The sequence below is a fragment of the Equus caballus genome, chromosome 5, assembly GCF_041296265.1.
Source record: "Equus caballus isolate H_3958 breed thoroughbred chromosome 5, TB-T2T, whole genome shotgun sequence".
NCBI classification, from domain to species: domain Eukaryota; kingdom Metazoa; phylum Chordata; class Mammalia; order Perissodactyla; family Equidae; genus Equus; species Equus caballus.
The window spans coordinates 62,371,503-62,390,043 of NC_091688.1; the positions used below are offsets into that span (position 1 = coordinate 62,371,503).

At 41.7% G+C, this 18,541-nt stretch overlaps 2 protein-coding genes across 2 annotated transcripts in view; both read right to left on the bottom strand.

The window, feature by feature from the left end:
* Positions 1 to 10,852, bottom strand: part of CHIA (chitinase acidic) — a 33,467-nt gene extending 22,615 nt beyond the window's left edge. The window contains 3 exon segments of the mRNA XM_070267219.1: positions 4,673 to 4,745; positions 10,465 to 10,618; positions 10,732 to 10,852. Coding sequence (XP_070123320.1) covers positions 4,673 to 4,729 — 57 coding nt within the window. The 5' untranslated portion in view covers positions 4,730 to 4,745; positions 10,465 to 10,618; positions 10,732 to 10,852.
* LOC100062984 (acidic mammalian chitinase) lies at positions 9,781 to 13,015 on the bottom strand. The gene is given in 7 exon segments (XM_023642062.2): positions 9,781 to 9,882; positions 9,884 to 10,017; positions 10,477 to 10,618; positions 10,732 to 10,853; positions 11,133 to 11,316; positions 11,971 to 12,094; positions 12,272 to 13,015. Coding segments are annotated over 7 exon segments (930 nt in total). The 5' UTR covers positions 12,394 to 13,015.
* Positions 13,016 to 18,541: the final 5,526 nt, after the last annotated feature.

Here is an 18,541-nt window from a genome sequence, read left to right on the forward strand (position 1 = left end):
TCACATTGATTGATTTGTGGATGTTGAACCATCCCTGTACCCCTGGTATAAATCCCATTTGATAATGATGTATGATCTTTTTGATGTATTGCTGTATTCAGGTTGCCAATATTTTGTTGAGGATTTTTGCATCTATGTTCATCAGTCACTTTCTTTTTTTGTGCTGTCCTTGTCAGGCTTTGGTATCAGAGTGCTGTTGGCCTCATAGAATGTGTTAGGAAGCATTCCATCTTCCCCAATTTTTTGGAATGGCCAGAGAAGGATAGGTATTAAATCCTCTCTGAAAGTTTGGTAGAATTCTCCAGGGAAGCTTCCTGTCCTGGGCTTTTATTTTTTGGGATGCTTTTGATTACTGTTTCAATCTCTTTACTTATGATTGGTCTATTCAGATTCTCTATTTCTTCTTGATTCAGCTTTGGGAGGTTGTAAGAGTCTAAGAATTTATCCATTTCCTCTAGATTGTTCATTTTGTTGGCATATAGCTTTTTATAGTAGTCTCTTATAATGTGTTGTATTTCTGTGGTATCCATTGTTATTTCTCCTCTTCCATTTCTAATTTTATTTATCTGAATTTTCTCTCTTTTTTTCTTTGTAAGTCTGGCTAGGGGTTTGTCAATTTTGTTTATCTTCTCAAAGAACCAGCTCTTTGTTTCATTGATCCTTTCTACTGCCTTTTTTGTTTCAATAGCATTTATTTCTGCTCTAGTTTTTATTATTTCTCTCCTTCTACTGACTTTGGGCTTTGTTTGTTCTTCTTTTTCTAATTCAGTTGAGTGTAGTTTGTGGTTGCGTATTTGGTATTTTTCTTGTTTGTTAAGGTGAACCTGTATTGTGATGAATTTCCCTCTTAATACAGCTTTTGCTGCATCTCTTATGTATTGGTATGGCATGTTTTCAATTTCATTTGTTTCCAGATATTTTTTGATTTCTCCTTTAATTTCTTCAATGATCCACTGGTTGTTCAATAGTGTGTTGTTTAGTCTCCACATCTTTGTTCTTTTTGCAGCTTTTTTCTTGTGATTAATTTCTAGCTTAATAGCATTGTGATCAGAAAAGATGCTTGTTATTATTTCAATCATCTTAAATTTATTGAGGCTTGTCTTGTTTCCCAACATATGATCTATCCTTGAGGATGTTCCATGCACATGCACACTTGAGAAGAATGTGTATTCTGCTGTTTTTGGAGGGAGTGTTCAATACATGTCTATTAAGTCCAACTGGTCTAGCTTTTCATTTAATTCCACTATTTCCTTGTTGATTTTCTGTCTGGATGATCTGTCCATTGATGTGAGTGGAGTGTTGAGGTCCTCTACTATTATTATGTAATTATTAATATCTTCTTTTAGGTTTGTTAATAGTTGCTTTATGTACTTTGGTGCTCCTGTGTTGTGTGCATAGATATTTATAAGTGTTATGTCTTCTTGGTGGAGTGTCCCTTTAATCATTATATACTGCCCCTCTTTGTCTCTCTTTACCTGTCTTATCTTGAAGTCTACTTTGTCTGATATAAGTATTATGACACCTGCTTTCTTTTGTTTGGCATTAGCTTGGAGTACCATCTTCCATTTCTTCACTCTGAGCCTATGTTTGTCATTAGAGCTGAGATGTTTCCTGAGACAGCATATTGTTGGGTCTTGTTCTTTAATCCATCTTGCCACTCTCCATCTTTTTATTGGAGAATTCAATCCATTTACATTTAAGGTGATTATCGATATATGAGGGCTGAATGCTGCCATTTTATCACTCATTTTCCAGTTCTCCTGAATTTCCTTTGTTTCTTGCCCCACATGTTTTGTCTACTAATTGCGTTATGTAGTTTTTCACATTGTGTTTCTTTGTTTTCTCCTTATTTATTATTTGTGTCTCTGTTCTGCTTTTTTTTTTGGTGGTTACTATGAGGTTTGTATTCAAAATCTTGTAGATAAGATAGTCCATTTTCTGATGGCCTCTTATTTCCTTAGACTAAATTGATTTAGTCCCTTGCCTCTTCCCCTCCTAAACTCTTTTTCTCACATCTTATTCCATCCTGTGTTGTGAGTTTGTGGTTAAAATGACAAGATTATCTTTGTTTTTGGTGTTTTCTTTCCCTTTATCTTTAATGTTATACTTGAGTATTTGCTAACCTGTTTGGATGAATAGCCACAATTTTTTTTTTTATTTTGTCTACCTATTTATTTCCTCACTCCATGCTTTGTAACCCCTTTCTCTCTTTTTTTTTCAGGTATGAGGGCCTTCTTGACGATTTCTTGTGGGCTGGGGGGTGGCGCTTGTGGCTACAAACTCCCTTAGCTTTTGTTTATCTCAGAAAGTTTTTATTTCTCAATCATATCTGAAGGATATTTTCACTGAATAGAGTATTCTTGGCTGAAAGTTTTTGTCCTTTAAATATTTGGATATGTCATTCCAGTCTCTCCTAGGCTATAAGGTTTCTGCAGAGAAATCCACTGAAAGCCTGATAGGGGTTCCTTTGTAGGTTATTTTCTTCTGCCTTGCTGCCCTTAGTATTGTTTCTTTGTCATTCACTTGCCAGCTCCACTACTATATGCCTTGGAGTGGGTCTTTTTACATTGACAAAGTTAGGAGATCTGATAGCTTCTGTCACATGGATTTCCATCTCCTTTCCCAGGTTTGGGAAGTTCTCTGCTATTATTTCTTTGAACAAGCTTTCTGCTCCATTCTCCTTCTCTTCTCCCTCTGGAATACCTCTAATTCTTATGTTGCATTTCCTAGTTGAGTCAGATATTTCTCAGAGACTTTCTTCATTCCTTTTTTGTCTTAGTTCTCTCCCCTCTTCTATCTGGAGCATTTCAATATGTCTATCCTTGATTATTCTGATTCACTCCTCTATGATGTCTGCCTTAGCGTTCAGGGAATCCATATTCTGTTTTATCTCATTGATTGTATCTTTTGTCTCCAACATTTCTAATCGATTCTTATTTATAGTTTCAACCTCTCTTGTGAAGTACCTGCTGAGCTCATTGACTTGTTTCTCTACATTCTCTTTTAACTCGTTGAGTTTTTTGATGATAGCCATTTTGAATTCTCTGCCATTTAGATTACATATTTCTGTGTCTTCAGGACTGATTTCTGGGTACTTGTCATTTTCTCTCTAGTCTGGAGATTTAATATAATTTGTGATGGCAGGTATTATTTTTTATTCATCTTCATATGTCTAGTGATAAATGCACAGTTCTTGGCATTTCAAGGAATTTTTATCAACAAATGTGTAATATGTAATGATTTCAACTTAATTTAAATGAAATACAGGAGCTGAGGATTATCTATTTAATTTTGTCTCATCTCTTGGACCATTGTTGTATCTCACTAATATCTTTTAGAATTGCTAATGTCATCCATCACATTTAATAAACTCATCACATTTAACAAACTCATCACCCAAAGATGGGACTATAAGTGAAGTTGAGAAGTACTTTGACTCCTGTCCCATGGCTTCTTTGTATTCAGAGCAAATAATGACCACAGAGTCCTGGAAAGCTAAGAACGGTTAGGTGAAACTTCTGTAGGGTGCAGGTCTCATTCACCTGAGGCCAACAAAGGATGATGTTCATTCACAAGGAAGAACCCCTGATGGGACATCATACAGACCAGAAAGTGTCATGTATAGCCAGGGTCAACCAGTCATTGGTTGTTCTCCTTACTAACAGGCATAAGCATTATATGGAGTTGAACAAGGCCATGCAGTACAAAGGTCAAGAAAAAACTGATTGATGACTACAACATTGATCCCAAGTTGGCTCCAATGAGCATGGAGCCAGTACCATCCCAGAGGGAAGAAAATTTCTCCTTCATGGCCTACTAGTCCTAGAATCTAGGATCCTTCACTGACAGTCAGTTACATTGGCAGACACTAGGTGGTGTAACTCAATAGAATATTCTAAAAGGATAGTGACATTAGGAGTTACCAGAATGGTCACTGGCTCTCCCTGACTGTACCCAATTCTGGATGGTAGATTCAGTATCATGAAGATTAGCAGAGGAATCCACCACCTGTGACAATTGCATCTAAGAACTTGGGGCAACTCGAGTAATAATTTTCCTGGGAAGATCTAGTGTAAGACTGTGAGAATGCATCCGCCACCTGATCTCACATGGCTTCAGATGTTTCCTTCCTACCTACCTAGCAAGGAAATTTTTCTTCTTCCATAAATATCTATGGCATTTCGTCCATGCCTGGGGCCATCACCTAGATGGGAATCCTGCATCAACAGTTTCCCATTCCCATGGTCATGGCCTTAGTTGGAGCACTTCATCTGCACCAGCACCAGGGTAAGAATGGCTGCTCAGTGCCCACACAGCAGAGTTTTCGGCTCAGAGCAGAGTAAAGGTAATGCTCACAGCTGCAGTTGAGTAGACCATCAACAGCCAGGTAGAGATAGCAGTGACCCAGGTTAGTCTCCACCCATCCCTTAACACAGGGTGCAGTCCTGATTTCACAGTTGCCAAGAGAGTCAGGGTTGCAGGAATAAAAAGAGAAGGGTGTGGGAAGGAATATCTGGATTGGGTCCCCAAATCACAGTTGTTCAGCACCAGAAAGCTTCCTGTCCTCACATTCCTAGGTTCCTAACAGATGGCTGAGAACAGATGGACTGTTGCTGGGAATGGCTCTATTTAGGACATTTATAGGATTGGGTAAACAATCCAGTTAGCCTACCAGTTGGAAGTGAACACCAGGCTTAAGCAATTTGTCTTCGAGTTGACTTCTCCACATTCTCTTGTCCCGTCCTCTGTGGGTAATAAGAGACACGAAATAGCTATCAGATTAGGTTTGGACATTGTCTTAGTCTTCTCACGGTGCTATAACAAAAATACCGTAGACTGGGTAACGTAACATAAATTTATTTTTTCACAGTTCTGGAGGCTGGAAAGTCCAAGAGCAAGGTTCTAACAGGGTTCAGTTTCTGGTGAGAGCTCTCTCCTTGGCTTGTAGACAGTTGCTTTCTAGCTATATTCTCACATCGCAGAGAGAGAGAGAGAGATCTCTGGTGTCTTTTCCTCTTTTATAGGGGCACCAGTTCTGTTGGATCAGGGCTCCACCTGGTGACCTCATTTAACCTTAATTACCTCTTTAAAGGCCCCATCTCCATTACAGTTACGTGGTGGGTTAGGGCTTCAGCATATGCATTTTGCTCACAATTCTGTCCATAGCAGACATTACAAGAATAAATAAAGTTATCTCTTCTCTGCTTGACATGTGTGGAGGTTATCTCCAGTTAGAAAGCTAATGCCTCCAACTCGTCAAGTCAGGAAGTACCAGGGAGTGGTTGGCTATGACAAAGCCCCAGTGCTACCCCATTTGGTCAACCACTTTGCTGTCAATATTGTAGAAATAGCTATGATTTTGAGTTCTTCACCATCGTGTGTTTTAGATATGCTGTCCCCTAACGTTCCCTCTGTCTTACTCACTAAGTGATAAGTCTAGCTGTACCTGTCCTTTGACAGTCACTGAGAGGGTACCTGTAAGCTTGTATTTTTTTCCTAAACAAGGATAAGAACTATCATCAATTTTATCATGTTTAAACTCTTTATCTAAAAGCCATAATCACATAGAATTCTAAGATGTAACATCAATAGGACTCAACCCAGCAGCTCTGTTACTTCAATCAGCCCACCTTGGGATTATCTTCTTCACCTGTTATGGGGAACTAATCACATAAGCCACATACTTTGTCTTTCTCTTTTTCTGCCCACATTTAACTGGGGCATGTAGCACTCTAATGTCCTAAAAACCCATGCCATTTTGAACTGACTTTACCAGTCAAAGAAAGAGAGTCAGAGAAGCGGCTTATTTGTTTGATCCTGCTTGCATAAGGCCATATAAAAAAAATCATTTCACATTCAACAAGTCAGAATTTTCAAATTGTAATTTCACCAGAGATGCTGACTCAGGCTCCCTTCAATTCTCCTTTGAGCAACTTCCTTCAAGGTTACTAATAACAACTATGGAATATTAGGCTGGGTGGTCTTAACCACTCATTCTCTTTTCATCACACTGGACCTTCAGGATTTGGAGGACCAGTTTCTGTGACTGCCACAACAATCTTCAAAGGTAACGGGTCACAATACTCTAGGCAGACTTTTCTAATCCCAAGTCACTTGGCTTACTTCTAGAAGGCCGTGATGGATGCCCTAAGTCTGATACTCAGCAATTTGTACCACCTCTCAAGCAATTAAGGGTGACTAGTAAAACAGCATGGAGACTAGTCTTTCTGGAACTATGTTTATTGGAGGAAAACCCAGATATTGAAGCAATAGCAGGTGAATGATCTGCCCATAACCATCTTATTCTTGGGCAGCACACAGCGATCTAGCAGAGTGCAAATCTAGGTCTGAGAGAGAGACCCTGGGCCTTGGATGTTGGGGTTTTTATACTTCTCAATGATTAAAGAACCAAATTCCTCCTAGTGAGATTAGGGTATAGGATCTAACAGCAGTATGGTGTAGCAGAACCTTGTTTTCAGCTCTGTCCACTATCTCAGCATTCATAAATTGGGATAACACTCAGCCTTCCCCTGGTGTGATCCAACCCTTGTGATTACAGCACCACTACTTGGTGGAAACTTGGCTGAGGTCCTGATCTACTATGTCAGCTCTCTGCAAGGATGGATTGCATTAAACCCTAGACTGTGGGCTATAGTTGGTTTCCAGACGCAGCAGGCAAATTTCCTCTCTAGGGAGCCATCCTGCAAGGCATCAATTAAGTTAACACTTACTTCTCAACTGTCTTCCAGGAGAAATTGATAAGGAATCATCATAACTAAGGCAAATTCTGGTTAAGTTATTGAAATTTAAGAACAAATAATTAATTATTCAGGCACCAGATGGAAAAAATCAAATAACTTAAAAAGTATGGGTTTATGAAGGGGTAGTGAGTACCCACTGGCCTCAGATGTTCCCACTATATTATTCAATGCCAGAATACAATGGAGAAATGCCTACGGTCTAAGACTAGGTTTACCTGGAAGTAGCTCTTGTGAGAGTAATTTATTTGGGAGTGGAATTCAGGGAGCAAGAGTAAAAGATGAAGGAATGAAACAGGGAAGAAAGGAGGGCCAATACAAAAATATATTACAAGTTGGCCACTGCTAGGGGCAACTGGATGCTCAACCCCTTGAGACGGTCTGAGAAGTCTTATAAATGTGTTTCTAGACCATCCAGGGAAGAAAAGTGGAAACACAATGTTCCCCTGACTCCCAGGGTTGCCATTAACTCCTCTGCATGTCTAGGTTGTCCATGCTTTAGTGGAAGTCTGTATCAGAGAAGCTCCAGAGTGGGAAGCAAGGATTGCACAACACAGGTCTAAGGCAGAGTAGTATGACTCCATGAAGGTGGTTGAAACTTGTGCAGAACTGGTTGCTGCAGCTGTGGCTGAAATCAAAGGGTAAGGCAGAGACAATTTGAAATGGTGCTAAGAGGTTTCATCTACACCAACAGAGTTCTGAAGAAAAAGGAGTATTAACTTGTCATGTTGTACTCTGCCAAGGAATTGTTCAAACATTTTCCCTGTTTCAAAGGGAACAGGCAGATGTTCTTAAATATGAATGGACTCAAGGATTATAGCAGCCACAGCATTGCTTGAAAGAACTATACAACTGCAAAGTCATCCAACAACAATAACAAAAAGTAAATTAGGGGCCAGCCCGGTGGCACAGCAGTTAAGTTTGCACATTCCACTTTGGCGGCCTGGGGTTCGCTGGTTCGGATCCCTGGTACGGACCTACACATCGTTGGTCAGGCCATTCTGTGGTAGGCGTCCCACATATAAAAAAGTAGAGCAAGATGGGCACGAACGTTAGCTCAGGGCCAGTCTTCCTCAGCAAAAAAAGAGGAAGATCGGTGGCAGATGTTAGCTCAGGGCTAATCTTCCTAAAAAAAAGTAAATGGGAAAGTCGTGGGGAAAGAACTAGCTCAATATGCAATGGCAGAAAAAAAAAGGAGTAATACTTAACAAATTTTTGAGAAAAAGAGTAAACCAAGATTTTTATGTCCAGCAAGCTATTGATCAAATATAAAGGCAACAGTCAGGCATTTTCATGCATGCAAGAAAATGGAAGACAACTACTGCCACCCCTTCTTGGTGAACAAAAACAAAACCAATGAGAAGCTGTAGTGTAAGTACTTGTGATGAACAGCACGTTCATTTAAATATGAGATGGTCGTTCTGTTATAAAACAAGGTGATATTAAAAATTTTGACTAAGTGAAAATAACAACCTAAAAATCAGGAGGTGAGAGGTATTGAAAGAGTGTTAAATTTTTATCTTTCATACTTCTAAAATTGAAGTAGGAACTTAAAAACATAATTCAGCTTCTAGTTTCCATAATCCTTTGCTCTTCACCCATTTCTTTGCTTCCCTTTGAGGCATACTCAGACAGTTTTGTGTACTTTGTCTTCAATTTTTTTCCTTCCATTCTCTGTTAAGTCTACTCCACTCAGGCTTTTGCCACCAAGCCATGTACTAAACCTACCCTTCTTAATGACCTACGTGTCGTTAATCTAATGGTCAGTTCCCAGACCTCGTCCTACTTGACCTGTCAGCAGTAACGGACACAGCTGATCACTTTCTTCTCCCGGACACCTTTGCTTCCTTGGTTTTCCAGACATTTGACTCCTGGTTTTCTCCCTTACACATCCCTCCTTCTTTGGTCTTCATTACTTGTTCCTACTCTTCTCTCCAGCCTCTGGATGTTGGATGCCCAGTGCTCAGTCCGTGGGCTCCTTTCCTACCTGTACTCACTCTCTTAATGATTGCTTCCAATCTATTGACTTTAAATACCAACTACATACCAAACTCCAAAAATTTTATGTCCAACTTCCTACTCAACATCTCCACTTAGAAATCCAATAGGAATCTTAAATTCAACATTTCCAAAATTGAATTCATGGCCTTCCTCCAGAACCCTCTTTACCTTTGGCCTTTCTCATTTCAGTTGACAATTCTGTATTTGCAGTTTCTCAGGCCAAATGTTGGGATTATCCTTGACTTCTTTTTTTCCCCTCATATTCTACATATGATCCATAAAGAAATCTTTCTAGCTAAAAAAAAAAAAAAAAAATCTTAAAAGTACAGTCTAATTCAATCACTTCTGACCACCTCTACTGCTGCTTCCCTGGTCTGAGCTGTCAGCTCTCTCATAGATTACTGCAAGAGCCTCCAAACTGTGCATTCTCAGCAAAGCAGCTAACTCGTTATTTAAAGATAGAAGTCAAATCAGATCATTTGTCCACTTAAAGCATTCAAAGTCTCCTCATTCTTTCAGAGTAAAAGTGAAGTCCCAATAATGCCCTATAAGGCCTTAAACCAGGTGTCAGCAAGCTACTGTCCGAGGGCCAAGTCCAACCTACCACTTGTTTTTGTACAGTAGCCTGTGAGCTAAGAATTGTTTTTACAATTCTTATGGGTGGGGAAAAAAAGAAAAACAATACTTCATGACACATAAAAATTCTATGAAATTCCAATTTCAGTGTCCATAAATGACACTTTGTTGGAACCCAGTCATGCTTCTTCATTTACGTGTCGTCTCTGAACGTGTTCACACTACTACAGTGGCAGGGTTAGGCAGTTGCAACAGAGACCTTATGGCCCACGAAGTCTAAAATACTTGCTAATTGGTCCTTTACAGAAAATATTTGTAGACCCCTGTCCTAAACAATCTGTTCTCTCCTGACCACATCTCCCATAACTTCCCCTATGATTCCTCTAACCCTAACCCTTGCTCCCTTTTCTCCAAGCAGATTGGCCTCCCTGCTATGGCAAACATGTCACCTGTTACAGCAGGAGCAGGAGGCATCAAAGACTAGGCTAGACTGGCAGTGCTGAGTGAAAGTCTGTCCACTCACACAGCTGTAGAAGGCATTTTTGTCCCAGGGTCAGGGTTGTTGGGTCATTTTTGTCAGCCTGGTTGGCACAGAACCCACCGCCACTGAGGCTGCCTGCAGAGCTGTCTGTACTGGGAGCCTCCACAATGGGAGCAATGGGCTGGGCTGGGGCTTTGCAACCTGAAAGAAAGAAACCAGATCCTGAGCCCTCCTGCTTTTAGTCAGTGATACCTTAGCTCCTGCCTCTACGTCTCTGCATAATTAGTCTCCTGATCTGGTATACCCTCCTTCCCCTTTCCTCTTTGTTCATCAACTCCATTAATTGCATCAATCCTCTCTCTCCAACTAGATTGTGAATGTCTATAGAGTAAAGATTGTGACTTAAATATTTGAGATCCCCTGTGGTACCTCCACAGTGTCGCATACATAATAGATGCTCAAAAAATTGCTTGTGAAATGAATGGATGGATAAATGAATGGTGAAGAACACTGTTCTTCCCACCATTATTGAATCATTACCAAACATGAATAGAGCAATAGTCATAGAATCACTTATATAATGGTCCTCTGACTTCCAAGAAGCCTTGGAGATTTCTTTCAAGTTTGAGGCTTAGTGCCCTTTCTCACCTGCTAACTCACCCACACTCAGCAGGCCCAGGGCATCCTTCAGGGTGGTGATCAGGGGGAATTTGCCCTGGTTGCAGAAAGTACTCAGGAAGTCATCCAAACAGACGGTCCAGACCATGGCACCTCCAAAGTTTTTCTTCTTCAGTCAATCAGCCTGTGGTAATTAGAGAGAAATCAATTAAGTTCAACATCAAGGCCAATTTGTGGTTCCAGGGCTACAAATGAGAAGAAACAACAGGCAACAACAGTCTCCAGCACAGAGTCTACCCTGATTTTGAAGCTCCTGGTGTCGTGATATCCAAGATACTCATTCCCTTTGTAAGCACAGGGAGCATCCTCGGGGGCCTCCCACACTTCAGGAGCTCCATTCTTCAGGAAGGTACAGTTCTAAGAGGATAAAAGGAAAAGGTCAAGAGGTAGGCAAAGTGCCCAGGTGGCAGGGGTGAAAGGCATGGGGGAAGGGAAGAAGGGAGGGAGCACATGAAATCTACTTGCAAAGGAAGGTCTGGAGCTCTATCAGCAAATTTCTCAGTTCATTCAGGATTTTGATTCTAGGTCACATTTGAGCCATTTATTTTTAATTTGAGGAGAAGCTCCTAAATCAAAGACTACCCTGGCAGTCAGAGAAAGCCACGTTTGCCTCTCTCTATGAGGTATGAGGAGCATACCTCAGTAGGCCTAGAACCCAGACTGCCTGGTGCAGGGCCCAGCAGGACCAGTGCCAGAGGTGGGGCCGCAAATGCCGGTATTGGAGGAGTTGCTCAGGATGAAGGTGTGTCCATAGGCTGGGACTTCAATAATGAGCTATTCAGCTGGGGCCCCATCGTCCTTCCTGCAGTTCATGCCGTAATCCTGCAATGGCAGCTGGTTAGCTAGAGGCCCGACCCAGCTGATGGCCTAGTAACTAGTTATTATTTGAGCTTTTTTGTATGGTTGTACCTGCTGTATAAAGTATTTGCGATGTATTTTAGAGCATCATTGACGTACCTCTGTTGAAGTGGTGTGTCTCTATCTCAACTGATTCTTCTAATAACATACCAATATGTAGGATTTAGATACACCCTTCCCACCAAAAATACATGAGAGAAGGTGTAAGCTTTTTCTCATGATTTTCTTGGTATGATCCACCGGTGAATGCCTGAAATTCTGTGGCACACATTTGCAAGAGATTATAATAGTAGAAAATAGACAGGGAAAAATGGAACAGGAATAGGGGAAAGGTGGGAGAAGCACTTTGTAATTCATTGAAATATGAGTAATGAGTACTTCATTTTCTTTCATTAAAAAAAGCTTTGGCTATTACTCTTATTTCCTATCTGATGAAATTACCAGTACAGTATTAATTAGTTGGTGAATTTTTAGTAAATGAGAACTAATTAATTAATTACAACATCTTAATTTCACATTTAAGAAAATTACTAAATTTATGATGCCTTTTGTCCCTGAATCTCCATGTGATTTACACCATCATCTCTGGCCGGCATCTGCATCTGCGCAGGGACTCACCACACTGAGGTAGGTGTTGCTGCCAGCGTCAGTTGGGTATGTGTAGAGGCGGCTGTTCTCTCCAGTGCAGCCCTCCCAGGAGTTGTGGAGGTCATAGGTCATGACATGGATATAGTCCAGGTACCTGAGGTGGGGTAAAGGATTTAAAAAAATTTCTGATGGTCATTTCCACACCTATGCAGGCAAAAGATACCACTTCCAAAGCCTCGTAAACAAGGTCTCTGAGCAGCAAGCAGACCAAGGATGAGCGTCTATTGCACAAGTGACATACAGAGGTGTTGTGGGACAACTCATCACTCACTGGGATAGCTGGGCAATCTCATACCCAGACTGGATGTTGGAGATGCCAGCAGCTACTGCAGCGGTGACCGTCAGCCTGGGCTTGTTGATTTGCTTGGCTTCCTGCTCAAAAGCTTCATGCATTTCCTATACATGAGTAGGAGAAAGTCTGTGAATATCAACTATAAGTTGACTTCCATGACAACTCTTTGAATGAATCTCTTTCATCCTTCTTTCTTCAGCATCCTCACTAGAATAGGGTCTCCAGGTCCTTTATTTCCCACTTAGGGAGCTAGGTTTTCTATACAGCTTCAATGATCTTTCAAATGAGACTCGTTGTGTGGTTTCCAGTCAAAATGATACGGAATGCAGTTCACCTGCACCAGGATAGTGACGAGATGCTTCCCCTGAGGTGTGCTCCCACGACAGCCAGTCTACTCCCAATCAAAGTCCAGCCCATCAAACTCACACTGGCACAGGAATTTGATGACTGAGGCAATAAAAGTCTGGCAGTTCTCAGGAGTGGAAACCATGGAGGCGAAGCTAAAGGAGACCCAAAGAAGGCAGGGTGAGGGACTGCCTCGGTAGTCCCAGTGCCTTGTAGTAAAATCAATGGAGGAAGTCATCTCGAAAAACTTACTGAGCAGTCTCAAAGTTCCAGCCACCAATAGCCAGGAGAGTTTTCAGCTGACTCTGATAGAAAAGAAGCAAACAGTTGTGTCAGAACAAATGGAAAGCAAGATAAGTCATTTTTCAGCATTAGCTGTTAGAGTGATTGAGAAGCCAGGAGAAGGCTCATGCAGCCTCTCATGTTGATTTTCTTCATTCTAAATTGTGAGAGTGGTTGGAGAAGGTCACCTAAGGTTAGCATGTATCAATGTCTCTACAGTTCTAATTGCTCCCTTGGAGGGAAGCCCCTGACTAAGGACACAGTGCTTTATCAGTGCCAGGTTTGGGTTGCTTCCAAGTGGAAGATTGTTTTCGTCTGATTCCACAAGTACTTGGACTTTCCGAAATTTCTCTTGGCAACTGAGCTATATTTCAATTGACAACCACCTCCTGTGAGCCAGCCGTTTCCCCTGATGTTAGAGTTATTACTGTGCTGGAAATAGTAAGAGAGCCTGGAATTTACCTGTGTGTTGCTTATTGGCCAGTTTGGAATTTCAGCCTGGAGGCTGCTGTGGAAGGTTTTGTTCCAACTGTTGCTGTAGGTGAAAAAATTTTAAACCTCATCCTTTAATCACTTACTTGTTTTTCAGGCCTTTGAAAGCTTGATAGTGTGATCTCATTGTTCCCCACCCCAGGCCAGACTGATATGGGCTCGGTTGGTAAAGTTCCATGTCAGCTGGTAGGCAGAACCTATTACCCAGAGGGAGAGGCTGAGAAACAATTACAGAGAAAGCTCCCTGAGGAGTCACAGATTGCTTAAGAAACCACAGATTTCCAATAATTTTCCTGTTTAAGTCTCAAAAGGAGGGGTAATTTCTGCATGAGAAACCTGTGTGTTGCTGTAAAGCCATAATTAGCAGGCAATTCAGGGATGAAGACATCTCCTCGGGGCAGTGCTGTCGCTCCAAGAAAGACTTAAAGAGACTTAGAAACAGTGCTTTCAGCGGACATGAAATTTCAAAGCTAGTAAACTCTGATTTAGATGTATTCTAGCCCCCTTTACATGCTGATAATAGCAATTACTAATGCTTCCTCAGCACTGCTTGTGTACCCAGCACTGCTCTGAGTAATTTACTTAGATTCACTCAATAATCCTCGCCAAAACCCTATGATGTAGGTACTTGTATTATTCCCATTTTACTCATTTGGACACCAAAACACAAAAAAGATGATGGTATAAGTCAACTTAGCACTTGCAGCTGTATCCCTGAGTAATAATCCACCCACGGAGACATGAACTGTCCGCTAGGGCCAGAGTCTGGCTTCCGGTTTAGATTCTGCCGTGAACTCCCTGCATCTCCTAGGACAAGTCATGTGGTTCATTCGTGCCTTAGTCAACTAGTCTGTGAGATGGAGTGGTAATACCTTTCCTGTCCGCCTTTCCTTTCCACCTCTCAGACAAGAGTTGTTTTAAAGACCCAGTAAGATGACAGATTTGAAAATGCTTTCACAGAGCAGAAGGCACCATGTGGATGCCTTGCCATATCATTTCTTATTGTTAACATTTATTTTTAAGACCACTATCTAGTCAGTTTCAGCCTTGGGATTTTTAGGCCAATGATCCCAATCCTTTAAACTTGGTTAGGGAATTTTGAACTTCCTAAAAAAAGTAATTAATGTTTTTTGTTCAAAGTAGAAGGACAGAAGGCCATGCTGAGTTTCCAAATTATGAAGAGACAAAAAAAGAACGATCTAGTGGTCCATCCCAAGAGGAACACACACTTATCTCAGCTGTCAGCACAAGGAGCAAACCTTAGAGCTCAGAGAGAATAACGAGCTACGGGAACACGTCTGTGAGCAGAGCAGCCTTTGTAAATGGGCACTTACTTTGCAGTAGGAAACTTTTCTTGTTTTACTCTTTGAGTCCTTTTATTTTTTGCTGAGGAAGATTGGCCCTGAGCTAACACCCATGCCAATCTTCCTCTATTTTTTAGTATATGGGCCGCCAGGGCAACACGGCTGCTAACAGAGTAGTGTAGGTCCACGCCCAGGAACCAAACTCTGGCCGCCTAAATGAAGCGCTCCAAATTTAACCACGAGGCCACAGGGTCTGGCCCTCTTTGCGTCCTTTTAATACTCTCTGTAGACTCCCAACCTACCGAGGCTGAGGAAGCCTCAGGATTTCTCCTGGAAGCCTCAGGATTTCTCCTGGAGGTCCACTCCCCCCCAACTCCTACTCAAAAGACCGTCAAGTGCCACGAGCCTTGAGGCTTGCCAAGGGAAGCAGACTGCAGAGCAGTGGGAGACCTGGCACTGAGGAAGGAACTGCGTCCCTGTACTTTTGCCAAAAGCAATCAACTCAGGCTATTTGGTTTGAATGCAAAGGTAAAAGAAAATTTTAAAGCAGCAGAAAAACAAGAAGGGGAGAGTGGCTCACAGGCGCAGAGTTGCCGTGCTTCCTCACCAGCAAGGACGGTGAGCTTGGTCACCTTGCCTCAGCGGGAGAGACTCCCTCATCTAACCTGCCTTGTATACTCTCTTCCTCCTCTCCGTGACTTATCAGATTCTCCTTTATCATGATTGCCTCTAAGGTAAATGTTATTGATGGTGCTTACAAAGCTCAAACACGTTTAAGAACCCATTATTGACAGGGAAACCATACCATCTTGACTTCACTTTACAAGAAGAAAAGATTGGGCTCAAGCCTAGGAACCATACTAAGGAACTCCATTATGGAGTAGCTTACGTGGTCCAAAATGGTTTATGTACAGTGAGCTATACTCTCTGTTTGGATAGTGAAGCAACTAATTGGCTATTTCACACTCTCTTTGACAGGCAGAAGCATTGACTAACTTTGCATTCATTCATTGTTTGCCATCATTCATTCATTCCTTCTAAGAACAAAGGTCCCTCTTTAAGCAAAGGCATAGAGGGGCGTGGGCTACTCTGTCTTTTGCCCTCAAATACATTACGTCCTTCCCTCCTGTTCCTTCTCGTGTTCCTAGTCCTCCTACTTTGACCCATACTTCTACTCCTGAAGAGGCCCTAGCTTGGTTCCTCTCTGTTCAGGCTCCTTTCAACCATGATAATTCCCTAGGTTCAGCTGCCTCGGCAGCCCCCAGCATAACGTACCTGGCCACCAGACCCTAAGCCTAATGGGTGACACTTTCCAGGTGGTTATTCCCCCCAGGCCAACACCTCTTCCTGTTACCCATATTTCTGGGAATGGTTCCAAAGTTCTCTTGGTCGCTGAGGCTCTCACTAGAATAGTTTTTTTGTCTCATGCCTTTCCTCTACTCTCCATGACCCATTGGTCACTGAGATCCATGGTGCTCCTCTCCGTGCTGCCACAGTGCCCCCCTCCTCAGGACCTTTCAGTCTACTCCCCACCACCACTGCTTTCAGAGGTGATCATCTATGATGGTTTACTGTAGCCTCATTTTCCTTTTAAATTTAGTCTATATATGGACCCAATTCCTTGGGGATGGGGCTTTAATGGCTCCCCATTGTCTCATAGAAAGAAATTATTTTACTTCACCTGTCGTCAAGACTCTCCACAATCTGGCCTCAGCTTACCTTTCCAGGCTTGCCTCTGGCTAGCCCCTCAGTATAAATCTTATATATTTAATTGCACCATTCTCCATGATCCAAACAAGTCTCATCTCCACGTTTTTGCTGAAGCCGTTCCCTCTGTCTAGAATATAGAATATATTCCTCCTCTACCCACCTCCCACTGCCATGTTTAAAGGCCCAGCTCTGATGCTTTCCATCATGACACCTTCCCCAATCATCACAGCTGGAAGTGATCACCTTCTTCATCTCTGCTCCTCTGGAACTTCGTTTGTACCATTCAGATAACTCGTTGCTTATTTTTTTGAGCATGGAACTAGTGGAAAGTCCACACAGATTAAAGTTCAAATCCTTTCTACCACTTAGGTGTAGGAAGCTGCGAAAGTTCCTTAATCTCAGTTTCCCAGTTTGTAAAAGTGAGATACAAAGCCTGCTTTGCCAGGCAGTTCTAAGCATTAAACAAAATATCTATAAAGAATCAAGTGCATAATAAGCACTCCACGAATGATAATTATCATTATAGAATATTACACATATGCCTTATCTTCCCTGTTGACTTAATGCTCCTTAAGAACAACAATCAAACCAATGTTGATTACCGTATCAGACCTAAAATCTACTTCCTATGCAAAATAGGCCCCCAAAATAAACATTCACTAAACATTAAACGAATTAACTTTAGTAGGAGTCACTATTACACGTTTGTTTTTTTTTTTTTTTTTGAGGAAGATTAGCCGTGAGCTAAAATCTGCTGCCAATCCTCCTCTTTTTGTTGAGGAAGACTGGCCCTGAGCTAACATCTGTGCCCATCTTCCTCTACTTTACATGTGGGACACCTGCCACAGAATGGCTTGACAAGCATTGCGTAGGTCCGCTCATCTGATAGGAGCTGGTAAACCCCAGGCTGCTGAAATGCAATGTGTGAACTTAAACACTGCACCACGGGGCTGGCCTCTGTGAGTATTTTAAATACAAGAACAGGCTGGTATAAGGGCATCTTTTTGGGCAGGGAAATTCTATTTCTTTCAAGTCACATCTTGTAGAAGGCCGTCTAGATGCACTGCCTGCCTTAGTACAAGCACTAGGAGTTGCAGGACGGATTTTAGTTGAGTCTTTTTGCAGTCTGAGAAGGGCTGCTGTAAATCTTGTAGTGGAAAGGCAAATCAAAACTGCAATGAGATATCACCTCACATCCGTCGGAATGGCTATAATCAACGAGACAAGAAATAACAAGTGTTGGAGAGGATGTGGAGAAAATGGAACACTTATACACTACTGGTGGGAATGTAAACTGATACAGCCACTTTGGAAAACAGTATGGAGATTTCTCAAAAAACTGAAAACAGAAATACCATATGATCCAGCTATTCCACTACTTGGTATTTATCCAAAGAACAGGAAATCAACAATTCAAAAAGATTTAAGCATTCCTATTTTCATTGCAGCATTATTTACAATAGCCAACACATGGGAGCAACACAAGTGCCTATCAACAGATGAATGAATAAAGAAGATGTAGTATATATACACAATGGAATACTACTCAGCCATAAAAAAGACAAAATAGTGCCATTCATGACAACATGGATGGACCTTGAGGGTATTATGGTAAGTGAAATAAGTCAGACAGAGAAAGACAAATACCATATGATTTCACTCATATATGGAAGATAAACAAACACATAGATAAGTAGAACAGGTTAGTGGCTACCAGAGGAAAAGGAGAAGAAAGGAGGGAAAAAGAGGTAAAGGGACCCATGTGTATGGCAATGGATAAAAACTAGACTATTGGCGGTGAGCACGATGCAATCTATACAGAAACTGAAACATAATAAGGCACACCTGAAGTTTACACAATGTTAAAAGTCAATATGACCTAAAAAAAGGAGTGAGGCACTGAGGCAGAGTGCACACCATGTACACCTGGAGGAAAGGTAAGTGTGGTTTTTTTCATCTTCCTCTCCAGCCCTCCCAGATCATCACCGGTCCCTCCTGTGTCTCCCTAGCTGTGTTTCAGAATGTTCCAAGCATTCCTCTCCCTTAAAAGTAAAACGAGTGAGCTAGGGAGTATGAGCAGTACAGCACATGGAGCACTTTGCTGGTGCCTGTGGGT